Here is a 27,920-nt window from a genome sequence, read left to right as displayed (position 1 = left end):
CACCCCACAAAAGTAAGCTTGGTGCCTTGTTTAGAGGAAAAGCCAGTAAGCCAGAGTTGGATCTGTTCTGTGTTACTATTCAGTCATTCTGGGATTATTTTTTTTTTCTTTTTTTTTATTGTACCCTAGGCTTCCCTCTGACCTCTTTATTATTGTTATTGTAATGAAATGGTAACTGTTACCAATATAACTGAAATAAACAAGAATGAGTTTGAGTTAACACTGGCTAAAAACTATTGCTACATTCAATAAACCAAAAACTCTTGTGTCGAAGGGAACTGGGACAAAGGATTTTAGTTTGGCTGAACCATCCAGTTTTGATCTAGATCCAAACCCTTCCATAAGTTTAAGGATATCCCAACTGTTTTGTTTCAGGCCTATCCCTGCTAGACGGTATTAATTATTTAGCTACTGCAAAATAAAATCAGTGTTTTCTTTTTTGTTACTATCATCATTCAAATACAACTAGGTAAGAATTTAACTTAATTGCTTGATCCTCTAGCAAATCTCTTTCCCTGTGAAACTACCTATGAAAGTACTAATGAAACTACTAATGAAAGTTAGCACAGGAGGCCACTAACTTCACATGAATTTACTGAAGGTAAATTTACTTCTTTCTGATTATAATGTATGGATTTGCCTTTAGCCCTAACAGCCTCTGAAAAGGAGGAAGTCAGGAACTGTGCTTACTGCTTATAGATACTTTTACAGCAGGGTTTATGTCAGACCTGTACAGGAACAAGTAAATCAATACATGAAGAACTCCTTTTCCTCTTCTGGACTTCTGAATTGAACGACGGGATAGTCCCTCCAAAAATGTGACTGTCAAACTGCAGGCAAGTAAGTAAGAAAGATTACCTTGGAGACAATTTACATCCACGTTGCAGGTACGCACTGAGTGTCCCAGTTGCTGCTAGCAACAGTCCAAGGTACGGAGGTGAAGGTTTCATAGGTCTTGAGGAGAACTCTGGGTGGAACTGAACTCCCACAAAATATGGGTGATCTACAAGATAGATGTCAAAGAAAATTATAAGACATAGGAAGAAGATAGCAGAACAGCTGTTAGGAATAACATTTATTGAAGATTTCACACAGGTGTCCAGAAGCCAGATCAGCACGTGTGAATTTAAGGGCGAGGCAGCAGGAACCTTAACTTTTTCCATTAAAAGCAACTGACAACAGAGGCAGAAGGTTAGTAAGGCAAATTAAGGAAAAATCATCCTGTGATTCAACCTTAACATGCACAATGATGTAATTAAAAGCTGAATAATAAACCTGTACCAACATGTGGGAGGGGGGGTGGGGGGAACAACCACAAAGTCTACATTTATCATGTCATTTTCATAGTATTTTGGTTATGTATATTTGGTTAATATATATTTACGCATGTATATTCAGAACATGCACCCATACATATCTGAGGGAAAAATAAAACAGTTCCTAAAAGACCAAGTGTTACCATACAGCAACAATTTACACACTAAGACATGGATATGAAAGCAACATACAGAGAAAACTGGGGAAAACAAGCGTCAAGTAATTAGGCCTGGAACAGATCTCCTGGGACATTAAGGCCAGACTCCTGTTACTGAATGCAGCTACACCATGTAGCCTCACGCACAAAGGGTCAAGCTCTTCTGATACTCCCTCCTTTTGCTTAGAAATGTTTTCCTAATTCACAGGCCATCTTTTTTACAGCCAGCTTATACCCATTTCTTATGGTGCTCTTCTTTCCTGCTGTTTGGCCTGTGTGATTAAGGATGACAATATCACCGTCATTCAACTCCACCTGCTAAGCTAAACAAACCATGCTGCTTCATCTTCTCTTAAATCTTCAGCTCTCTGTTTCCCAATCAAAGCACCTCTTTACTACTGCTTGTGCTTCCCTTCCGTCTTCTTCGAAAGCATAAGGAAGGAAAAATGGTTTTGTACCCTCCCGTGCTGTGCACCTGTTCCTTCTTTAAGTATTGTTTTAAAGGAGCTAACGTTAACCACTTCTAGTGCCAGGACACTGGATGAAATTAACCACAGATCTCTTCTGGTTCGACAATTATGCAGAATAATCCCAAACATTCAAGGCATTTTCTGCAGTACAGAATAATTGATAACAAGAAAGCTGGGTTTTTCTTCTATGAAGATAAACTATATGGTCTAGTATACTGCTCTTCTCTCTACTGCTATGTCTTAAAAGAGAACCTGGATCCTAAATTTATCCTGTAACTTCTTTCTCTACCATGCAATTCAGTTCTTTAAAGCTGTAAAGCAAGACAATGACAAAGCATCAAATGTTTCCTGTGAGGATATTTTGCTCAAAAGCTTTGCCTAAGCTATCTGGTGTACTGTTACTTCTGTGCTTCTGCTCCAACCCACCTCCTCCTTATGATGATTGTTTTTCTTTAGTAATCAGAGTCTCCTTGTAGCCCATTGTGAAATAATTCCAGGTTTTACTGCTGCTTTTGTTCTTTTAACAGTAACATGCAATTTAAAAATTTTGCCTGATTTATTTCACAATGCTCTCTATCAAAGTTGTTTCATGCAGAGCAGACAAAATAGCCTCCCAACACCAGCATGTGTAACAGACGTAATCTATCAGGAAGAAACTAAGCAAAGAACACCATGACAGTTAGTAGTTTATGAATTGACATGTATCCTTTGCTCTCAGATTACTCTCTATGGTGCAGTTGCTTGACATTATAAATAGGTGTCTATATGCAAAACCTGGTTCAAAATTACAGCACTGCTCTTCAACATACCATGGAGTATGTAAAATGAATTCTCAGGAGCATCATGTCACAAACAGCACTCCACAGGATCATAATGTAGTCTTAGGATAAATTTATGTTTGTGTGCATGGAGTTTATCTTAAACAATGGCAATTAGGGGCCACATAAAAGAAAAAAAAAAAACAAACAAATCTTGTAAGGTAGCCTGCATCTTCAAGTGCTTGGTACTCATCTAGCCAACAGTAACTTAACAGCAAGGAGTTAATCAAAGAATCAAGCGAAATCAAAGGGATTGTTTCTAAGAACTACTCTGTGTAGCATTCAACAAATATATGCAGTGTAGCTCCTTTTTATTTCATAATCTTTCAGAAAAGACATCAAGTCTTACTTGGTAAAGTAGTCCAAATCTACCAGATTTCCACAATATCAAACCCTCATCTATCTGAATCATTTATGTGAAAGAAAGGAGCTTGCTTTCTATTTGATGTGCATACTTTTTTCTATGATTCTAAACAGAGGGTAACCGAAAGAGACACCAACTGATTAGAAGGCACCTTGGGAGGTCTCTAGTCCCACCTCCTGCTCAAAGCAGGGTCAAGTTCGAAGTTAAATTGGGTTACTGACAGCTTTGTCTAGTCAAGTTTTGAAGGTCTCTATCTGCAAGGATGGAGATTTCACAGCCTCTCTAGGCTAATATATTCCAGCAATGTTTTATACTTTGGCTACATTGCATGTATACATATTTCACACACTCAAGCAAACTGAACGTGTATTAGTTATGGGGACCTGATTAAGAGTATCTGAGGGTGCTTAGAGAGCAGGCCAATGTCAGTGTGAAGCTGGTTTTTACCTTTAAAAGGGCAAAGCGATCATGAGAGTCCCTGATGACTGGAAGAAGGCAGTCACCATGCCCTCCTTCAAGAAAGACAAAAACAAGGATCCAAGGAACTACAGGATGGTCAGCCCAACCTCAGTTTACGGTAAGATTATGAAAAAAATCCTCCTCCAAGGCATTTCCAGACACATGAAGGACACGAAGACAACTGGGCACAACAAGCTTGGGAACAATCAGTCTTTAGATGCAAGGAGAGCAGCAGCCTTCCTTTATCCTGACTTTAGCAAGGCTTTCGATACGGTTTCCTAGCATGCGAGTTGGGAGCTATGGATTATGGGTAGACTACAAAATGTGTTAAAAAATGGCTGGACTGCTGGGTTCAAAGAGTAGTGGTGAGTGGTTTGAAGTCCAACCAATAGCATACTTGGAAATACTCAACACTTGACTGATACGGCTCTCAGCAACCTGATCTATATTTGAAAGTAGCCCTGTGTTGAAGCAGAGGGTTAGACTAGATGACCTCCCAAATCACTCCATGATTCTACATAGCCAAATCCCACTGAGCTAGAATTATGACCTTTTGGAAAAGGAGCATGTCTCTCCCTGATAATCAAACATATGCACAGTCCTTGAGAAGCGCAAGACTTCTAACATCCTCTGAATCTTCACCTATTGTAATACACAGGTGGAGTCTGCAGTATCACCCAACCTGATCTTGGCTGTTATGACAGCTAAATATTGTGCCTACATGCCATTTAACAACCTATAGTTTACACAGTTTTAATAGATGTGGAAAGTACTACAGCCAAGTAAGACACTCACTCTCCAGTTCAATAATTTCCATTCTGTTCCCTTCCGTATCATGGCCAACAAATTTCAAACCTTTCTCTTCAAAGCAGTGAGTCAGTTCTGGGTTCACCTGAAATATTGAAAATAATAATTATTGTAGTTCTATTTATTTTTTGATTTAACAAACAGTAGTAGTTAATTGTAATGTTTTTAGTATGCATACAAGAATGAAAAGAATTGAGAAAAGAGCTGCGAACTTTTGCTTTCTTGTTTTAACAACTCTGGTACAAGTCTGTAAAAGCGGGCACGCTTATTTATAAAGAGATAAATCAGTAATTTTAAAACTTGCTACATAATATTCAAAGATTAAAGCCAGGGTCCCTTCTGCTTGCTGTCCTCCTGATTCTGAGCAGCTTGCATTCCTCATTTTTTAAGCAGCCCACTACAGTAGGTGTAAAGACTGACCTCCTCTTTGAACACTACATTTTGGTGGTTATGACATAAGCTGTGGTTCAGCTCCTCCTTCAAACTCAGGAGCTCTACAGTGAGCTGTTTCATTTCCTTGGTGATGTTCTAACCACTCAGTTAATTCTCAAACTCTAAGCACCTTTACCATCATCACATTCTCCTCCCAGCTTTTTAAGGAAACTTAACGTCATCTGAATCAGTTTGTAGCTTGCACATATCTCATAGCTCATCAGGAGATACTGACAGAGTCAGGTCCCTTCTGAACTATCTCAGATAACTCTAGAAGTCCAGCTCTTGCCCATCTCCTTGAATGACATTATTTTGAATGTACACAGACATCTTTGCTCAGATGTTCTCAAACAACGAAGTGGACCTATACAAGGGGCCTACAGAGTTGGATGCTATGAAGCAAGTGATCTGAATTAGCCTCCAAGTTGTAGATGCCTGAAGTCTGCCTACATTTAGGCTATGAAAAAATGTGCACTATCTGAATGAACATAATCTAAGCCTTTCAATAAGCCAAACTGGCCAAGGAGCAATGCATTTAAGGATTATAAGCCTTTACCTTTCAAATACTCCACAAGAAGTCAAGTCAGGTAATCTCTGACATGACTCTCCAAGACCATTTTGCTAAGACACTGCACCTTCTCTACCACAGAAACAGTATGCTACATTATTCCCCTCTGTTGAACACTTGCAAGAACACCTCTGCAATACTGTGTCTGGTGTCAGTGCAAGAAAGAGATTGACAAATGTCGCGAGTCCATAGGAGGTCCAACCAGCATGGTTAGGGGGCTGGACCACATGCAACATAGGAGGAGAGACTGGATGAGCTGGATTTTTTCAGCCTGGACAAGAGAAGGCAAAGAGTGGATCTTGTTTCTGACTTCAACTATCTAATGGCACAGTATAAAGAAGACTGAGCCAGACTCTGCTCAGAGATGCACAGCACAAGACTGAGATGAAAGACAAACTGCCCAAGGAAATCTCCTATTAGATGTAAGGGAAAAAAGGGTTCACGATGAAGTCGTTAAGCATTGGAACAGATTGTCAAAAGATGTTGTGGAATCTCTCTCTTTGGAGAGATTCAAAACTAGATGGGACAAAATCCTGAGCAGCCTGATCTAATTATGAAGTTGGCTCAGCTCAAAACAGGGAGTTGGACCAGCAGACTTACAGGGGTTCCTTTCAATCTAAATTATACTATCTAACCATTATTAAATTTGGGGTTATAATTATGTAAGAAATCTCCCATTGGCTTTAAGGAGAATTGTGCCTACCAAGAGAAACACAATTTGCTTAAGCTTTAACTTTTGAGCACAAAGTACATTAGCAGTGCTTACCTCATATCGATGCCTGTGTCGCTCCTCTACAAACATTTCATCACCATAAAGTTTCCCTGAATATAAAACAAAAAAGAAATTAAAGCTAATGAGTTGCTTTAATAGTTGTTACAATTATTTCTTGTAATGTAAACCTCAAAAAAACTTCACATGTAAAACACAGCAGAACACTATTCATCTCACTCCAGCTTTCTGTTTTTCTGAGCGATGACTAGTTTCACCTGAGTTGATTCAGGATTCATATTCAATATTCCTTGACCAGAAATAGCTTAGGTAGACTAGAGTCTGAAGGCCATGCTTAAACTAATTTGAATTGTAAAGCTCAAGATAAAACAAAAAATGTTTGAGTGAACAAGCAACATAAAACCCCTTCAGGGTTTTACAACAGTTCTATGCAAAAGGTGCAGTGAAGGAAGCCTTTTAGTAGCATCTGTTCCATTTTAATAGATTATGCATGGCAGCTGGCCATTGTTATTCTCTGTTTTCCTGATCTCATTACCCAAATGACTCTTGCAGTCCTCTGAGCCTAATCTGGAACATTCTACATTCCAAAGCAACAAGGAATAAGTTAGAGGTATGCAGTAAACCAGAATTTAATCATATCTCTCACTTACAGTCATGGCTCAAACTTCACTCTCAATTTATCCTAGTGTCATTAGGATTACTATTTTGCTTAGGGGTTGGTACAAGAACTAGACTGCCAAGATGATCTCCAAAAATTGTAGAGTGATAGTACTGCAATTTTACAAAAAGTGGTATATGTGTTAATTTTAAGGAATCACCTTTTCAAAACCATTATTTCCATTCAAGTTGTAAAGCATTAGAAACAGGAATCAGATTTCCTGAGTAAACTACCAGAGCTTTCTATGAATCTTTGATAAATATGGTCATCTAAACAACTCATAATACTGGTCAAGAGTTACGACACGTTAACTTTTATTAACTTTTCCAGGAAGTGCTTAGGCCACAGAACAACTTGTAGATTGTAATATGCATATCTGTATCACACCCAGGCAAAGTATCACCCAGGTCAGTCAGATCACTAGCACAGGCATTCTCCCTAAGGGCAGATTTTTCATTAAATGTGCGTATGTATTACACTTTGGTCTCCTGCTGAAGTAGACATCTTTTTTAAAAGCTCAGAAGGATGCAGTCCATAAGTTCAACATAGCTAAATATAGTAATAGCTCAGATCAATGTCATGGACAGGGCAATATAAGAAATATGCCTATATTTACTTGATGGACAAGAAACCACTTTTTACACATCAGCAGCATCACGTGTATTACCACTGTATAATAGGGTGATTAATAGGAGACAAGTATTACTTCAGTTTTAAAATACATACAGATCAAATTGAACCATTTGTTCTATATTCTGGTTGCTTTTATTTTGCCTTTTGAAGCATCCTGTTACAGCAAATCATTTTCCTTTCCTACAACAAATAATTTGCCTTCCCAAAACAAGACTGTTTCTAGGGCTGGGCTAGGCCTAGGGCAGTGCTGGATCAGAGACTGGAGTTAAGCAGAGCCTGGCTATAACTAGGATACGAGCTAGAAACTTTGTCAAGACAAGGTGAGGACTAAGGCAGCAAGGCCAGATGCCATTTAAGGTTGAGGTGCACTGGCAACTCTAGGGAATGACAAGCAACGTTTAGGTCTGGTAAGGGCATAACGGGTAGGAGTTTGGGCTAGTTTTACCAAAAAGCTTCAGGGGTAGAACAAGAAGCCCTGGTTCACATGTCCTATCAACTCATAAAGAAAACAGAAAGAAAACATTCTGATCTTCCCAAGAAAATAATGAATTAAGCTACCATAAAATGCATTTCATTTATCTCAACAGTCTCCTCATGGTTTATTTAAAGCATTGGACCCTAACTGACCTTTTCACTGAGACTTCCAGATGTCTCTTGTTTCTTTCTTTACATTCCAATCCTGGGCAAATGCATATGGGAACAGGATCAGAGTGAATGAGCTCAGGGAAGCTGTCACCCAACTGCTTGCTTGAGGTTGTAGTCCTTTAACAAAATGTGCTTTGGCATTTTTGCTTTGCCAAGTTACGGAGTTCCTATCCAAAACACAAGTCATAAGAGCAGAAATATAACTTACTTAAAACAGAATTTTGCATTTTGAAAACAGTCCTCCTCTTCCCCAGTCTCATTGTTCCACCCATATCTCCAGGATTATGTTCTGGCATGTCAATAACCTGTAGAGAAAAATTGTTTAAACACCATTTCATCCAACAATAAAAAATAAAAAAAAAAAAAGAAAAAGCAACAATTTTGTAACAGGTTGCATAGATTTATAAATGGTAACATTATTTATTTTCCTCCGAGCATTCCCAGTTATGACTTCTCTTTGGTTTTACTAATGCTTTGTTCACAGTATTGGGACTGTAATAGACTGGGGATAATAACTAACTGGTGTGAAACTTTTTCATTTAGTGTTAAGATCAACAAAAGCAATTTATTAATTCCTTAATTTAATTTTGGGGGTGCAAAAAACCTTTCTTTTAAAAAAGATACCAAAATGTTAGCAATAGGATAATTCTGCCAAAAGCTATTCTTGGTGCTATAAGAGTACACAGCTTTTTAAAAACTGATAAATTCATGGATGAAAAAAATTCACCAAGTGTTAAAGACACCATTTCTGAAAAAGCAAGTCCCTGAATCACACAGTGATAGAGGCTGAAAGATTATCCAGGGTAAATATTCCTGTACACTAGGCCCTTTCTTTTCTTTACACACAATGTTCCTTCTTACACTAAGAGGTGGAAACAGCTGTCTTATCAAGACAGCTGAAGTCCTCTTTTTTGGGTAGTGGGGAAAAAAGGAGGCCATGGAGCAGCAGAGTGAAGAGAAAAGAGGGCACTTGTAACAAGACTATAATGTTGTAAAAGCAGAGTACTAAAAGAGGCAACTCCAACATGTGTATGCTATTTCAGATTATATATGCAACTAATTTATCACAGGGAGAAAATGGAAAAACATTCCCCCCAATTCACCTTTACTAAAGAGTTTCTCAGAATGCCTAAGAATCCACAAAATGCTGGGTTGCCTTGTATGAAGAATATGCTATTTAACATTTAAGGAAGAGAATATACAAATACTGGGTCTGAGGACTGAGCTGGATGGGTCAAATGGCTGCTATGTAGGTCAAGTAGAATCCAGGATGGTGGGATTCAGGGGATGTGAGAAACCAGGGCTTAGTGGAAGGAGTGCATTTAGTTTTGTTCTGTTTGAAAAATCCTGTTGAGTCTCAAAATCATGTTTAGAGGAAGTCTGTCTCAGAGAGGTAAAACACTTCAAAATTGTAGAAACATGAGCTGAAACTATGACCTACGTGCTTGTATTTACATATACACAGTCAGTGAGGAATGTAACTGACAAAGAAAGGTTCTAAAAATACAAATATTCACACATATGGGTAATCTGGAATTGGATTTTTATTAACCTTAATTTGCCCTCTGGGAGTAATGAAAACAATTTCTGATGATACACTTCATAAAGTGAAGTTATTCAATTTAGAAGGGGTGGTGGAAAGTGCTTAGCCTTTGGCCTTGTGCCAATGCATTTCAGCTGTGCAATTATCTCTGTATAACCTTATACCTTCAAAATGTTATTTATAAGCTATCTACTCATTATAAAATGTCACAAGCAGGAGTTGTGATCAAACCAGTGGGATATTACAAATCCTCTAATTACCTCTCAAATCATAAGGGTGAGCACTATGCAACACATTCAGCTAAAAAAACCCCACAAAGTAAAAAAAAAAAAAAAAAAAATTAAAAAATCTTTTATTGAATCCTTATTACTTCAAAAAAATATGAGATTGTCTGCTTTTACTTTATTTCCTTCCATTTACTTTTTTCCTGAAGTAGTGGCCACAAAAAACCACAGGACATCAGAAGCAGTTAGTATGTATACAGCAGACTGTGTGTATATGTCAAACACTCTGACCCTCTGAAATCAAACACAAGTTTTCCATGAGGTGTTATTTACTTGCTTATATCCGTACTACAGATAACCTTGAAGTTGTGCTCCTGACGCTTGCCAAATGGAGATGAAGTGGTAACAAGCAGCTTTCAAGTACTTCAAGTATATGCTTCTCTTCCAATTACAAAAATTTCACTCTAATGGCTATTTAACGAATATTTGCAGTTGACGAGAAAAACAATGAGGGTTTGTTTGTTTGTGTTTTGAGTTTGGAGGCTAAAGTCAAGATTAGACATTCCTTCATCTTCAAAACTATGTCAAGCACCTAAATACTGTCCCCTAACCTCAGCTTCAGATTTTTCTTTCCAAAAATTTGGGGCAGGGTGTTTTGGTCTAACTTTGCTAACTGAATTATGGTAATACCCAGGTGTTTGGGGTTCCCCCCTTCCCACCACTCACTCAGAAAAAAATAGATTTCACTATTTTCACCTTTCAGTATTTGCTGTACTAAGATATTCTATCAAAACACTTTGAGCTTAATGCCGTAAGTAGAAGGAAGCATGGGGATACAATGGGTGGGATTGTAACTTCCTGAAGGACATTGCTCAGCTTTTAAACTCCTCAGTTAAAACACTGGCTCCAAATGAAGTGGACCTGTCTATGCAGGTTTCACTAATTTACTGTGCTTAAAGGTGTTCTCCAGGACGACTCAAAAACATCAGCTGGCAAATACATGGTCTCCTGTTCATTGAACAGAGCACATCAGTTCGAACAGGTTATGGCCACTCTCTCAGCTCTTCCTTCTTTCAGCAGGCAAAAAACAAAAACTGATTCTCATGAGTCCCACTAAAGCACTAGATAGTGGCCTGGAACAAAGCCAGGCTGTGAAAGCACAGTTTCCTCTGCTCTGCTGAGTGTTTCTGCCACCCTTTGGGTCCAATCCCCACATGGGGCTGCAAGCCCAACGAAAATTCCACTGGAAAAATGGCTTCGCAGGGAAGATTCGGGCATTTTTCCCCAATTCATCTTTGCCTTCTAAAAGGCCTGCTTCCTTGTCTCAACAGTTACATTAGTGTGGTAGGCACATACCTGGAAGAGGATCCAACCCTTAAAACTTTCACAAATGTCTGCTAAGTCTTAATTGAGGTGTCTTTTAGGAAACATTGCACGATACAACTGTTCAACCTAATTTTTGTGGCAGATTTTTCTGCCAATATGACAGCTGTATTGTTTCAACATTAAGCAGCTTACTTTGCGTTCATGTTTTGTTATTGATATGTGCATTATAAACCTGGTCTCCACCTTCTCCAAGATTTTTAGGTTTATGATAGTAAGAAAATAGACAAGGCTTCAATTATTAATTTTTGTAGTCAGGTGAGGAAAGGAGCTACTTACAAAGTAATACCTCAGAGCCATTCTGACTCTGGATCTTCCTTTTTGATATGCTCTGTGCCTCTGATCAACTTCAGCAACTATCACAGCACAGCCCTCAACATTTATGTATTACATGAGTTTCTCTGCAACAAGGTCTGTGCAAGAAGCTTTCGAAAGCAAAGTGGCACTGCTGCCCTACAGCCCAAGGACAGTAATAAGCATCAGAAAAGCAACTCATTATGGAAAATTTTGCCATATTTTACAGAATTTATTTGATCCGATGAAAGATGAACCTTCAAGTGGTGGTTATTTTGAACAATTGTGCAACTGAATAGATTCTTCAAAGAGCTTATGCTTCCTGCCAGAGAACAATCTCACTATGCATTAGTTCTTTGAAGAGCAGAGAGCAGCACAGAACAATAGGCACCAAAAGCAACAAAAAAGCATCAGTGGGGAGGGTGCAAGAAGAGATAAAGCATTAATTAGGTCCTTCTTATCCACATCTCTGAAAACTGCCAACACTACAGGGATTTTACAGAGATCCCATATTATACACCAGACAGCCAACATGAAATAAATAATGAATCACTCTGACATAAGACAAAGCACATTCGAGATATAAAACAGCCTGATCAGTAATAAATCATGCTACTGATGAATAGTGACTTTAACTACCCATGAACTGCAATCTTCTTTCAGAAATCTACTGCTTGGATCATTTCATTGTTGTTCAGAAACATATAAAAGTTAATGAGAAAACCTCTCAAGCCCAGACACTCAACATAGAGCAACCAAGGCCCTGAAAACCCAACATCTATCATTTTAGTAATCACCCCAGGACCATTAAGTTTTGTCTTTGTCTTGCCTCACATCCTGCAATGCCATTTTGCAAAATACATCTACCTTGGTTACCTTGCGGGAAGGTCTGTTTGGACTTTGTTTGGGGGGTTGGTTTTTTGGGGGGGAGAGAGGGAAAAGACAGGGAGGGAGACAGGGAGGAAGGGGAGTATTACTTGATTTGAACAACTCATTGGTAAGTCAGCCTTGGAAGCAGATTTTTAGGGTTTTTGACTTTTTACTCTGCCCTTGTCTGGTGAGCAAATGGTTTGTCACTACTGAAAGAAATTGCTATACACGTTAAGTGCTAATCAAAGCATCACGAGAAGCCCTGACCCTAAAGATTAATCGAACACTGAAAAGAGGCTCTAAGACGCTCAGCACACAAGAGATGTGCAGAGGGAAAGCTGACAGGAGCAGGGAATACAGTGACAGGTACTGATGAATATTAATCCCTGCTGAACACAGCTATGAAAAAAACCCAGCAACACAAACTGACAAGGACTCAACCCAAACTAGAGGAATCCAGTCTTTTATTGACTCTTCCATCATTTCTCCGCAGGATTAGTCAGTACTTACTAGATTCAACCTGATCTGTTTCAATCACAAGTTCATCAGTAAATTGACCCAGCCACCTACAAATGGGATGTTTATACTAACATTTTAGAAACAATAGTACAAACATTTTTAAGAAAAAATTGACAAATGCAACACTGAGTGGTACTGACAACTTCCAACTTGGCAAGTAAACCAAAAAAGACACTCCCCGTTCATTCAAAACCAGGGTTTTAAAATTTTCAATTACTGAAAGAAGTTGCAAGGATTACATATCCACCAGAATTGCTTATTCTCTTGTCCCCCAAAGATATCCTAGTTCCAAGGAAACCCCATCATTGTCCACCTATCCAAAGCACTCAGCCCTCTAGAATGTGACTAGTTACCATAAAGCCACTTGCAGATTTCAGACTACTCAGTGCTCTATTACTCCAACTGAAGTAATGTTTGTTTTCCAAAAGATGACCACCATCATGTATAAGATAAAGCAGAAATCATCAATAGCTGATTCATGCAGCTACATAGTGATATGAGTAACCAGCTTGAAAAATCCTATCCTCTCTTCACTAAACTACAGCACAGTATCCAAATATTCCAACAAATAGCTCAAATTTCTTAAACTCTTAAAATCCCACAGCATATTACTGTGAACCATTTTCCAGTTTGGGCAATCCTCTTTTCCAGAGATTTGTTGTTTCCTATTTTAGAATTAAGTAATTGCCCTAGAGCATTTATATAATTAAAGCCTAAAAACTCTCTAAGAAGGATTCTGCCAGAATATGCAGAAATTCTGGTACAGAATGTTTTGTAACATTCTCTCCAGAAAAAGTCACAAAGGGTGTAACTTCTTTTTTCAAACAGTGCTTGCTCACTCATAAGCATAGTGCAGTGAACTGAGAAAGTTAATGAAGATGTTGACATGCGAAGCCCATATAGATATTGCTTCACAGCATTTTAGAACTCATTCTAGTTATTCCAACCACATGTCCCACAGTCAGCCTAGAGACTTAATCAAGCAGAAATTTTCAGACTGTTAGTGTTAGCGAAAGGAACAGGGTCAGACAGTGCTGGCTATAGAAATACACTGGAGTGCCAGCCATGCCATGCCAGGAAGTACAGGATTTGCCACAGACTTAAATAACTAAAAGAAAGTGGAAGAATGTTCTCAGGCTTTGGACTGGTCCAGCTCTCATTACACTTAATGACCAAATACTAATTTAGTTTCAGAAAGATCAATACATCTGAAGCTAGGAGAAATCCTCCCCTTCCTACCACATACATCTATTAAAAAGTCAGAACTCTGTCACTGCCTTTGAGGGGGACTTCTCCAACTGAAATTATTAGTAGGTGAAATTTTGCCCTAACCAAATTCACTTAAATCCACACAAGGTATATCAGGAGGAGGAAGGCATGAAGCAAGTCTGTGTCTCTGAGCATTCTAAAGCAGAGAGAAGATGTTTAAACAGTAGTATGCTTGATGGTCTCTGACTCAGAGAATTGGGATATCCTACAGGCAACTGCCATAGAAGACAAGCCCCAGTAGCGAAGCTATGCAAAGTAGCCAAGGAGATGTGAAATTGTCCTTAGTAGAGACAAAGCACAGCACATGTTTTACACTCAAAACCGTCCACCGTGTTACATACTTCTTCTACCCTGAGTTATCGTGCATGAGCAAGCATCCATTCCACTTATTTCTCATTTATTAACAAGGTAGCATTAGTTAGAATCACTTCATCATAGTTACCTCTGCCTTCAGCAAGCAAGGCAGAAGGAAAATTGCTTACTTCAAGGAAAGTAAGCAGGAAATTTCTTAGTTCAAGTGCTCACTAGTCCAGACCTTCACTGAGGACAATTTCTGGTATCAGCTTCCAGGCAATGCTCAGTACCATGACCTGCACTATCCTAGTATTTCTTGAAGAAACTCCATTCATCTGCCATAATATCTTCATAGGGAAGATGAGAACTAGCAACTGTTTTCCATCCCATTTCCCTAACGTAATCAGACCACTTCCAGACTTGTGAGTAAGTAAGACTGCCTGGATTCCAACCACTGATCCTTCTCACAGAATGGTGTCACCAATCATCCTGATAGCCTGTCCATCTTCCAGATCTACCCAGTGGTGATTTCGTACTTGTTGATCAAGGATGCAGAAACTGAGTCAGAAAGGAAGTGAGTGGGCAGCAAGCAGAAAATTATAGATTGCTCTATTTTAATTTTTATTCTAGTTGGAAGGTACTTTTGTTGTGGTGTAAAAGTTCCCAGCTAACTTCAGAGCTGAGAAGAAATCCCTGGAAAGGATCAGTTGAAAGATTTCTTTTGAATAATCTCTCTCAAATGCTAAACAGAACAGCAAGCCACAGCCATTTGTTTCTAATCTTTTTTTGTAAGCCCCCCTCCTTTTTCAGGCCTGCCAAGACAGGTGCGGAGGCATGTTTGCCACAAATTTATTGAAATTGTGTGTGCACGTGCTAAAACATAACCGTTGTTGCAATGGAAATAAAATACATCTGTGGATTACTTCTTTTATTTACTGGATATGGAAAAGCATCCCATCAAAAGAATAGCTATTTGAATAGAAAAAAAAGTAAGGTAATGGTACAATACTGTACTTTGAAACTGAGAAACAGACTGGAAGTTTTCAAGTAAGAGCTCTACTCCGAGAAGAAAGAGTGCAAATGCTATCTAAAGCTTGAAATCCATGTAGTAAGAATATAAACCTAAACATATCTACTTTTTTTGGTGTGGTTTAACTTCTGTTTTCAGAAAAATGGCTTTATTCTGTCTGTGATTCAGCCTGATAAATAATTTTTACTTTATCTGACAACACGTGCTTGACTGAAATTAACAACTTCATGCTTTTTAAGATGATTTTACCAACTAGCTTTAGTTACTGTACATTTGATTAATATATCATTAAATTGAGGTTTTAAACTGAAGGGAAAAAACCACTATCACATTGCTTGATACTGCCTCAAGGAAATGCCTTATTTAGAATTTGGAGTAAATGAATGAAACAGAAATAAAGGATTCTAGCTCCATAAGGATTTCTGTACTACAGATATGTAGGAAGCAGCCCAGTACCACTCTTTCCAATTAGGATATCATGCTTCATGTCATGCCCAAAGATCAGTGACAGACCATGAGCTTTAACGATTGATTGATTCATCACATTTCGAAATAGACACCAGAATTTAAAACCTGACATTTCTACATCAAAAAGAGAATTGTCTACTAGCTAGGCTAAATTAATATCTCTGGTAGGTGAGCATTTTATGAAAATCATCTGAATAGAAGGAAAGAGAATACACTTACTCAGAAAAAATTCCCTAATGTTTAACTCTTAACTTCTAAGAACAAAAAAAACACAGTATGAGCCAAGATCCCAAGTAAAGGCAAAGTAGTGAGAAAGTATCTTTAAATGTTTTAAAGACACTGCCGAGCAAACATGTTAAACTTCCACAAGGCATTTTGCAGGTTGTGTATCTTTGCAAAAAAATCCCACCACTAAAGTTGTAGACAACTGCAGACAGTTGTGAAAGTAAATGTCACTCTGCTCCCAGTGCCAAAATCTTGTGCCAATCTAATTCGTTTAACAAGCAACTCAGCTGAGTCCACTCTGCAAAACCACACAACCAGCTCATGCCAACCACTGTAACCTTTAATTGAAGCAATTTGTTCTGATGAACAAGTCTATTTCCTTTTCAACTCTTCTTTTACATTTAAGCTGTAACTTTGCAGAAATGAAGATAATGGAGAAATGTAGATAATGAAGGCTAGAGTATTCTCATACTAATTTACAGTATAGTCATGCTTCTTCCTACCTTCCATCCCCTTCTTTTCTTTGTTTTTGCATTTTGAAATGGCATCTTACAAAGGATCACAACCAGGAACAACACTGTGCAAGCTAAAGTTAACTGTTTTTGGACGGCAAGCAGGATCACTTTTACTGTTTAACAGAGATTCATATCTACTATGTAGATATCTGGGAATATTTTATATGCATTTTTATATTGCGCTCCTCCTCTCTTCCTCTTTGGAAGCTTCTGGTTTGGTTTAACTCCTGTTTAAATGTCACACCCGTTCCCTCACCTCTACTACCCAATAACACTCTGTTCCCCATAACAAAAGCATACAAAATGAAAGGACCTATTGAACTGAAGTTGACCACCCCATTACTTAGTGGTCCTGCCACTTAATTTACTAATTTGAGACATTCTAGTAATGATAATCTTATGGACTAACAGCAGGACAGACATACTATAACAGAGAATTTCTAGGCAGAAAGCCTCTGACACAATCACTGGAATTTTAACTACTACCTGTCTTCCATGGCATGCCCAGGACAATAAAAGTACCTTGGCCTCTCTGGTCTTTCATGACTGAAACTTTTCCTAAATTACAGAGAACAATCTGAATGCTGGATATCTCATTAGGCATACAGAATGGACATCCAGTCCTCTGGAAAGCTCTCCAGCAATGAGTAATGGCATTTTCTTTCCCCCGTGAAGTCAATAGCAGTAGTGGAGATTACTTCCATAAGTCATTATCCTCCATCCCGCAGATACATCATAACATTTCTCATTCCTGCTGAAGAAGTGGAAGAACTAAAGCAAGTGGATATCATGTAATAGTAATCAAGGCAGTGACTTTTAATTCTGGGATTTCCTAAGAATACTGTAAACTATATTAGAACAAAATAAAAAAAAAAAAAAACAGCATAGGGAGATAATCACAATGATACAACTTTAACCAGTTAGATTATCTTGCAAAAAAGTATCTTGGCATTTTCATTACTATCCAACAACAGTACACATCTCATCAACTTCAAAAAACCAAAAGGAATGATATATATTAATATCATAGCAGAGATTAATTACCTTAATTACCTCTGCCAGCCATTTCAGGGATGCTTTGAGTCACATACTCTACATTATATTTAATAGTTTCCTGCTTCCACTCCAAAAAGCTTCAGCTGACCAAAGATCACCTTGCCTGGAAGAATGTTAATTCTGGTAGAAGATTCATGACCTACAATCCAAATCTTTTTTATTTCAAGCAGAAGCCATGATGTCTTCCTTCTGAGCAGGATCCTTCCTGTCTCACTTTGTCTGCTCTGCCTCCTGCAAAAACCTGATAAACATCACTGTCCAAATCTTAATTTAATTCTGCACTCCTTGTGATCCTCCACCTAGCATATCAACTCTATATCCCCTTCAACATCAAATGACAAGAATTCTTTGGTATTTGCTTTCCATAACTGTGTTTATACAGGTGTTAGGGGTCAAGTTCAGACTGCGTTTAAAAAGACAAGTGGCTTGACCAGTTGCATCCATGCCATCTACATCAGCAGAGCTCAAATGTTAATCACTTCCTCCCCCAACAAGGCACCAGTGAGCACCACTAGGATGGTTGGATTCAACTACGAGGTCCAGAGTTAACATGACAATACAGACATACCTGTGCAGTTCTTGTTTACAAATAGATCATAAAACCAGAATTGCAAATCTACATATTCATTTTTAGAGAGGAACATGGTACACATTTTTAAAATATAATCAGATAGGAAGAGATATGTACGAGGAAGTAAGAGAGAAGCAGAGAGGGGGTGTGCATGCATGTGGAGAACCATTAGCAAAAAGGCCAGAGAGAAGGAGAAATGAATCTTCAGATAATTTCCTATTTAGCAACGAGATGGTGAAAGCCTACAGGAAATATTTTACCAATATTGTTTCTAAGAAAGTAACATCTATAGAATAATGTCACCTTTATACTACCACAAATCAAGTAAGCATTTAATTAGCATGACATCAGATGAACACACCCAGCATAATTCAGACATCCCCTGTGAAAAGTGTGGGTGGCCGGGTACAGATCAATTCATCAGATAATGCAGTGATCCACTCAAATGCTACAAATGTTTACCAAGCAAGCAGCAAAAGATATTGCCACACAGCAAATGTTCTAGGCTGTGTCACCAGCCGGCACAGTATCACACAATATGCAGGTAGCACAGCAGCTAGCTCTCATACAAAGCAACACAGAACAGCTACAACATCACAAAGGCAAAGTAATCAGTCATTTAATGGTGCCCATACAAAAATAAGTTTTATCCTTCACCTGCACCTCCAGTAGTTTATGTCTCCAATGGCACAATATAGAGTCAGAGAGCATGAGAAACAATTTTTAGTTAAAAAGCACAGGTCTACAGTGAATCACTGTTGAATCCATTGCAAATGCAATTCTGTTGTTCAATGCCTAACTTCACAGTACGGAACATCTTATCATCACACAGAAGTCAAGGATGGGAGGCAAATAAATACAGCATTAAGAAAACAGAAAACCTCATATAATAAAAAAGTCTTTGTTTTGGGGGAACCTTTGTATTACTCTTCTATCTTGCTTCCAACAGAAAATTTGATGGGGGGCAGAGTATTTATTTAAAAATAAAACTTTGGCTAATAGTTTTTTCTTTATTTTTAACTAAAATTATATAGTTCAGACCATAATGAACTCACTCACGTCTCATTAAATATAGCCTCCAATACAACTACGCAACTGATCTGAATTCCTCAGGTTTTTCTTGCCCATGCACTCTTAGGCGCACGTGCAGTTCCAGTTCTCACTCCTGGCTGTCTACAAGGCTGTTGTGAAAAGGACGAAAGTCATCAGCTGCTGCACAGACCTTTTCTTTGCAGGTATCAAGCCACTTTACAAAGGCAAGTATGTTTCATTACCACAATTTGGTATGAGAAAAATAAGGCAGATAAAGCAATTTATTTAACCTAGCAGAACCAGGACTTCTGTGACACCTGATCTTGTTCCTACGCTTCAGGAACAAGGCAGCTAACCATACAGGAACTCACACATTCCCAGATGAGCTTCTAACAAGGCCAATGTCTTAATGTAACTTGGTCAGTTATCTAAGTAGGAAAAACTTCTATGGAAATGGCATTCATAATACTGGAGGTGACCACATAGTTTGCAACATTTGAACTGTAGTATACAGGTAATCTATTTCACGTCCCCTGACTTTTTTTATTTTTTTTTAATACACAATTTCTGCAAGCTTGTTTGCATGGGTGGTTTTTGCAGGCGTGGAGGTGGTGTTTTGGAGGCTTTCTATTCAGCGATATAATCACAGTATTAAGGGATCTAGACAACCCCCTTCCACAATTACTTTATTTCATTGATCAATATTGTATTAAACAGGACAACTGTGAGCAACTATTTTACCACAGCACTTCCAAGTTAGTCCCTGTGTGTGGGAATCACCTCACATAACTTTGGCTGCATAACTTTCAGATAGATAAATTAAGGGAGCCACCTGAGTGCTCCTCTCTGTAGGGAGCAGAGCACATCCAGAGGCCAACACATTACAGCTGGAGAGTCACACCAAAACGTGTGGCAGCCTGAAATCCTCACCTATGCCATAAGGCAAGCAGTGCTGTTCTGCCCTAACACGTACAGCCTGCTTGCACAAAACAGTTTTGCGAATGGCCCTTCCACATCCATACTTTGTCAACACTGTATATACCACCCCTGGAGCATCCATAGCTCATGCTGAAGTGACACACTATTCAAATATATTGCAGCATTACCAAGACAGACTTGGGCATACAGCCCCCCATAAAACAAATGTTCTCTGCTTCTTAAATCAGACACTGACAGACACTCATCTATGTCCACCCAGAAAATTGTTTTGTACATAACAAATTTCCCTCTTTGATTTACAATTAGTTACACATAATTCCTTATGTAAGTACTGGAAAGGTCAAAGACTTTCTGAAAACATAACATGCAATTCTATTTAGAAAAATCCTTCTTATGAAGAAAACCTTAAGAAAGGAAAAAAGTGGGAGGTTATTAACAGCAAGAAGGCATCCTTCACAAAAACTAAATCTATGTCCAAATGAAGATAAAGAAACAAGAATACTTTTAAGTTAAATACAGAAATAACAAATCATTATTCCTCCCCAAAATATTCAAGAAGCAACTTGTAAAAGGCATTGATAACTAAGAGTAAATTATTTTCATTCATTTTCATTTAAGGAGAAAAATCTGGCATTGTACAGCTAATCAATTATCAGAACTAAAAAAATAAAACAAAATTCATACTCAAAGAAGCTACAACCATGGCATTAAAAAAACAAGTATTTCGCTTGTGTGCACTGTCAAGGAGTTTGAAAGACACTCCCAAGCTAAAAACCTTTTTCGTGGGAGACTGATGTGCCCATCTCAAATTGAAGTGTTAAAAGAAGTAGTTACAAAACAAATTGACAAAATGGACAGTAAGAAATCACTGGAAATGGATGGTACTCACTCAGTTTTGAAGCAACTGAAGTGTGAAATAGCTGATCCAGTAACTGTGGTGAATAACCTCTCATCAGCCTTGTCACACAAAGACTCTGAAGTGGCAAATGCTTCAGCGGAGATACAGAGACCTATAGTCTGAAACACCTGATGTCCATGCCAGGCAACCTAGCAGAACCTTTTAACAAAACTGTAGAAGTGGGCACCTGGGCAGCTGTAACAGGTTGGGACACTGCCAACAAAGATTTTGTAAAGGGAGGTTGTCTGTCTGTCACCTAGCTATTGAAGTTCTTCAGAGGAAAAATATATGGATAAGGGAGATGTGGTTAATAATCAAAGTCCACTTAGATTTCTAACAGATGTTAGGAAGACATGTAAGGCATGTCATCAGACTTTTATAAAAAACTAAGCAGTTATGGGATTAACATGGACAAAAAAAACCCCAAACAGTTAAAAGTACAAGGATAGAAGAAAATGCAATTTTTCACAGTGGGGGAAAGTCATGAGTAGAGTTGAACAAGGCTCTGGGAATAGTACATTCAAATTATTTGATAAAAAGAAGTAAGAACGAACAGTAGGTGACAGCTTGCTGATGACACCTATTTTACTGAGGGTAATAAAGATGAGGGCTTACTACAAAGAATCATAAAAGGACCTTCTGAAACTTAGTGATCAAAATGCCAGGTGAAATTCAGCAGCATCAAATATAAAGCCATGCCCAGGGGAATAAAACAAGCTTAATTTCACATCACAGTTACAGGCTTTGAGCTGATCACAGCCCCTTGGGAACAGGACCTTGCGACTACAATAGATAGCTCTATGAAGATGTCAGTTCAACACTCAGTAACAGCCAAAAGCTATTCATCATTATAAGGAATTACAAAAGGAAGACAGACCACAACAGATGAGGTCATTGTAACACTTCTTATGTCTGTGCTGGCCACAGTTTATACTGTGCCATTCAGTCTTCCAGTCTTCTCTGTCTTTAAAACATCCTACCTATAAGTTGTAGGAAATGACAAAATATACTGGGGAAGCATCACTGTGCACCTGCTCTACTATACTTTTCCACAGACAATTACTCATAGATGACAATGGAGACAGATGATGGGCCAAATGGGCCTTTGGTCTAGACGGAACTGTGGTCAGAGCCAGTGTGCTTTTCTAAAGTAAAGGTGATACCATAAAATGCACTAGAGAACACCAAATGCATTGCCTACCTGCGATATAACCATAGGTGTGCTTAGTTCACAAATGTATTTCATCAGTTCAGTCTGGGTTTTCATGGTTTAACCCAGCTGGCAACTCAGCCCCACACAGCCGCTCGCTCACTCCCCCGCAGTGGGATGGGGGAGAGAATCGGAAGGGTAAAAGTGAGAAAACTCGTGGGCTGAGATAGAGACAGTTTAATAGGGAAAGCAAAAGCTGCGCACGCAAGCAAAGCAAACCAAGGAATTCATTCCCCACTTCCCATGGGCAGGCAGGTGTTCAGCCATCTGCAGGAAAGCAGGGCTCCAGCACGCCTAACGGTGACATGGGAAGACAAACGCCATCACTCCGAACATCCACCCCTTCCTTCTTCTTGCCCCAGGTTTATCTGCTGATCATGACGTCCTATGGTCTGGAATATCCCTCTGGTCAGTCGGGGTCAGCTGTCCCAGCTGTGTCCCCTCCAACTCCTTGTGCCCCCCCAGTCTCCTCGCTGGTGGGGTGGGGTGAGGAGCAGAACAGCCCTTGGCTCTGGGTAAGCACTGCTCAGCAGTGATGAAAACATCCCTGTGTTATCAAAACTGTTTCCAGCACAAATCCAAAACACAGCCCCATACCAGCTACTGTGAAGAAAATTAACTCTATCCCAGCCAAAACCAGCACAGGATTCTAAGAGGAAAGCAGGGCTCCTTCCTTTTAATTCATTACCACTAATAAAGGTCCTCCCAGCACTACTTGTCACTCAAACTGCAGGTTTTGCTGAGTTTGCAAGGATGTGGTAGAATAAAGAAGAAATTAAATAAAATTCACTGACAAAAGAATTTTTAGAGACTTTTTCAGTTGTTTGCTTAAGTACTAGCTCTCTGATGCCCCCAGGAAGACAGGGACAATTAAATGTGTCTTGTCACTTAAGTTCCAGCTCAGAAAACACAGGTAAAAAGCAGTTAAGTTGGATGAGAAGGTACTAATAAAAATATATTCACCACATAATTCTGTTAATGGTACCAAATTTCAAAAACAGTAATTTATTTGGTGTTACAGAATTCATATCATTTCTGCATACCATCACCTACAATTCCACGTTCACAGTGAGAGAAGCAGCAAGACAACACAAATCTTGCAAGAACTCCAGTTATCTCTACTTAAAATGGATTATTTTGAGAAAGTTTACAATATTTTTCTGCCACAAGACAAAAAAGTTTTGCATAAAGTCAAGCTGTCCAAGAAAGCAATGGTCACCGATCTGTGTCATTTGCAGACACAGCATGTCTGCTGTGATTTGTCAAAACTTAATTTTCAGTTTACAGATTGAGCAATACTGAGGCTTTGGTATTTTTCCCAGGCTCTTGGGCAACTGTTGGGCTTCCTTCTCATCAGTGAAGACCAATGTTAACAGTTTCATGGCAGTTACATCTCTGATCCCTACCCAGGCCCTCTCTAATTAGCCAGGTCAAATGATAATACCAATGGAAGCCACAGCTAATTAAATCTATGTTATTTTTTAGCTACAATGCAATAATCACCAAGTGTTTTTATACATATATTTTCATTATTTACAAATTAATAATTCAGATTCTTCATAGCTAGATATTAGGGTTTTTTAATCCTAGGATGCGATGGACAATAGAAGGTGAGTGTGCAGAGGTGATGGGGAAAAATTGACTTTAGTAATGCCTCACAGGAAAACCAATGCTTCTCCTTTTTTCATGTTTTGGCAGTTCTGACACACAAAGGCCACGTAGCATGCACAGGTATCTTGGGGTTACACAGGTCTGTTCCAAACTGATTCTAGCCTTAAGGCTGAGCTCCACATAGCACCTGGTGCACACCCTTACAAGATAAAGACGCTCAAAAATTTCTTATAAAATCCTCTCTGCTCTTGGTTCCGAATCCTAAGAAACTTCTTAAAGCTGTAATTTGTTACAGCTTAGCTGTGAACTTCTGTGTATTACAGGAAAGAAAGAAAACAAAAAGCAAAGCCTTTCTGTGTTGAAGACTAGTCACTAACCTAAAATAAATTAAATGGGCTCTAAGGCAGAATCTTAAATTCAACTTAATTGATAGTCAGGTTCCTCACTAGCACCACTGAGAAATGAGTTATTACTGACATGGATAATTTGTTAATTTCAGTTTATAACAAAATGCAAATCTACTTCTTTGAAGTTCTGTTTTACAGTTGTTTATAAACTGCTCATTTGATGCATTTGTGTAAACTGAGAAATTCCAAACTAATACTGCTGTTACTTGTTGAATTTATTGTAATTTGGCTTTGATTTAGTAATCATATTAGGCAATTAGAAAATCTAAAATTAAGCTAGGTACACAAGTACTATCCTTTCTTGACTACAGTTCTGGTTAAGGAGCAATAGGTTAATTTATTTCAGTAGGCCATAATCACAAATAAAATATTTTGACAACTGTTCTATACTCTTAGTTAGACAATGGCTACTCTTCTTATACGTCTAATTAGTTCCCTGATTTAATCTTCAGTTTTCCCTCATGTTCCAGGGTAACTTTTGGACTTGGTCAAAAGAAGGGGCGGCAGGGGGAAACTTCTCTAGCAGCCTTTTGCTTCCATTGTCCCAAATTCTCATATCAGAGAGAACTGAAATGAAGTTATTAATGGTAATTTACTTAAAGAACATTTTGACAGTCTTCCTTTGGAAAGAATTTAGCAAATATCTATTATATCTACAAATCAACACATCAAAGCGCTAACAGATGAGGGATTTGTATGCCAAAGATAAAGCTATTACTTTGTAACACCATTTTTATGTTTCACATTGGTAATGAAACGTATCCCAGAATACCACTAATAATCTGGTTTTACACAGCTTGGCATATTTGCAGACTTCTGACTGAGAATTAGCAACTATTGGAGCTCAACCAGTGCATATAAGCACCTCTTTCTCTGAATCACAGAGAGAGCTCCAAGGTTCTTACCACTATGCTACTTATTTCTCTGCCTTTGCATTTTGTGCTACTGAGTCTGGCCAGGCCAGTGAGGCTAGGTGTTCTTACAGACTGCTGAACGTAAAGAAATTTAACAGAGAGATTCAGAGGTTGCCACCAAAGAAGCCGTGCAAAATTACTTCCATTTCTTTCTCCCTAAGAACACCTCTCATGGTTGCTGCTGTTTTCCCCAAACTTATCTGTTCCAGGAGGAAAGCAGGTGGTCATTACCTAGCACAAGCACCTTTACTCAGTATTGTGGCACTGCCTCAATAATTCCCTTCTACTTCAGCAGCAAGGCCAGCACAGCTGCAGCAGGGTCACAGTGACCTAGAGGGTTGCTGCAGCACAATTCTGATAAAAGACCTCAGTGCCCTATTTCTAGGGGCTTGAGCACTGTAACTGTGCTGAGGGCACACTGTCCCTACCCAGTGTACAAAGACAGCCACACGAGAGTGCATGCTAGTCCATGCGGTCACAAATTCAGAATACTCATTCTCCCAGCTCCTGCTATTTAACGTAAAAGCCAAAATTGTTTTAGACAGAGAAGCGAGAACCCAGGATTCCCCATCTTCCTCACATGCACACAAAGAGAATCAAGAGTATCCTATCACATCACCATACCAACTCAAGCTGTAGGCTTGCTTTAAAAGAAGGCGTCACTAACTGACACTATATCAGGCCCCTTTCTATGAAACCATATTAAATGAATTGTAAGAGTATATACTGGATTAGGCCCTTCCAGGATCGAGACAACCAGATGTATCATTTCTCACTCACTAGTAGGATTATTACATTGACAGACAGTAGTCCTGGACTTGCATGAAAACAAATTATAGGTTATTTCTAGGCAAGAAAAAAGCTAGGCAAAGGCGTTTCTTACTAGCATTTTCACGCTTTGGGATCTACCCATCTCAGTCCCAAGTAATTCCTACATTATGTGCCCATGTCGTTTATTAGGGGCACCTCTAGACATCTTTTGAGCAGTCCATCAGGTTTGCATTGTTGAGAGTAACAACAATGCTTTGAAAACAAACTACAGAACTCAATTCTATCTCTCCTCACCAATTTCATTTTCAGGATGAAGAAGGGTTCTTAGATACAACTGAGACATCTATAGAGCCCAGGAATCTCCAAGGTCAGAGGACAGCTGAGAGAAAACTTAATGTCACCACAGAAGTAACGAACTTGCTAGTGTCCCTTGTACAGCATTACCTTACTTACACTTACTTTGCCCTACCTGAAACTCAGCAAAATGTCACTCCTGCATAAATCCATATGTGCTTTACTGGAATGGAGATTTATGCATTTTTGATCACTCTTAGGAATTCTAAAAAACAAATCTGAGTTTAGGAAGGAACAAAAAGTTTCAGGGTTTTAGTAATGACACTAACTGTAAATTTCAGCTGTGGCGGTAATGACCTTATTGTGCTGCTACATGAGCCAAGGTTCAGTAAGTGGAAGGATAAAACCTCTTCTTGAAACACATCCTCCCTCAGAACTGTCTCGTGTAACAGAATATCTACATCACAGGGAGTTTCAGTGATGTAATAGTTTGCCTGCCAGATGTGTACATATGACAGCAAAAGCTGACACATATAGCTACAATGAATAACACATCACCAATTTAAAGCTGCCTACAAACAATGCATCATATTAAATCATTCATCCCTGTAGCAGCCGCACCCAGTCCTGTTTATGGAGACACCTTCAATGTCTCATTAGGTATATGTCACAAGGTAGGGCCTGGAAGAAGCTCTTGTCAGGGTAATCCATATAGTTCAAGTTTAATTTGTGAGATGAGACAACCCTTGCAGATGTCACCACTGGAGGTTTTACAAACAATGGCAGTTTTAACATAAGGAATGCATCACCTGTGACACATAAAGGATTTTACAACCCATCCTCAACTTCCATCTAACAGTTCCGTGCCTCAAAGCAATGCCAGGTTCTCTGCAATGGCTGTAGTGCAGTTTGCTGAACTTCTCACCCATAATTATTAGGTCTTTTTCAGAAAATTTAACTGGATGTTCCTTCCCTCTCAGTCTGTCCTTTGTCTCCTCCTGGCTTGACAGTAAGAACCCATGGCCCTGGCAACATTGAAAAGTTCTATCACAACTCTGCTATTTGCACTAGAGAGTTAGCTCCCACATCTACCAACATAAAAAAGGTCCCATGTAGAAGACTGACTATCAGTATCCCAACTTTAAAGCCTTCTCCTTTTTGCACAGTGCAAGAATGTCTGAAGACAGCTGCAGGACTGATTCTCTGCAGAACTCACCAAAGCCCTTATAGCCAAAATGAATACACATCATGGTAGCAGCAGACATCTGCAACTCCACAGCTTTCCTTTTATTATTTGCAAATTATCTACAGTACAACTATTTCAAAAAATGTATTCCTACTGATCTATTATTGTACATACCCCATATTTAACTCCAGATGCAGCGTGGGGATTGGTATTTTACAACAGCCATAGATACACGTACATTCTTTATATTAGCATTAGTTCTATACAAATACTGCTCTGCTTCTTTACTCAGTAAGAAATCAAACTTATTTGACACCTGTGCAAGATTTCTTTGCAAAT

General features: G+C 38.8%; 1 protein-coding gene across 1 annotated transcript in view; it reads right to left on the bottom strand.

The window, feature by feature from the left end:
• CTPS2 (CTP synthase 2) overlaps nt 1-27,920 on the bottom strand; it is a 77,230-nt gene that overhangs the window by 10,202 nt on the left and 39,108 nt on the right. Inside the window, exons 13-16 of the mRNA XM_010581518.1 lie at nt 8,267-8,363; nt 6,159-6,214; nt 4,381-4,477; nt 859-1,003 (exon numbers count right to left, since the gene is read on the bottom strand). Of these exons, the coding sequence (XP_010579820.1) occupies nt 859-1,003; nt 4,381-4,477; nt 6,159-6,214; nt 8,267-8,363 (395 nt within the window). The remainder of the gene's footprint in view (nt 1-858; nt 1,004-4,380; nt 4,478-6,158; nt 6,215-8,266; nt 8,364-27,920) is intronic.

The sequence above is a fragment of the Haliaeetus leucocephalus genome, unplaced genomic scaffold (genome assembly GCF_000737465.1).
Source record: "Haliaeetus leucocephalus isolate CR32 unplaced genomic scaffold, Haliaeetus_leucocephalus-4.0 Scaffold795, whole genome shotgun sequence".
In the NCBI taxonomy this organism is placed as follows: Eukaryota; Metazoa; Chordata; class Aves; order Accipitriformes; family Accipitridae; genus Haliaeetus; species Haliaeetus leucocephalus.
The sequence above is the reverse complement of the archived record's forward strand: the minus strand, read 5'-3'. Positions and strand labels throughout refer to the sequence as shown.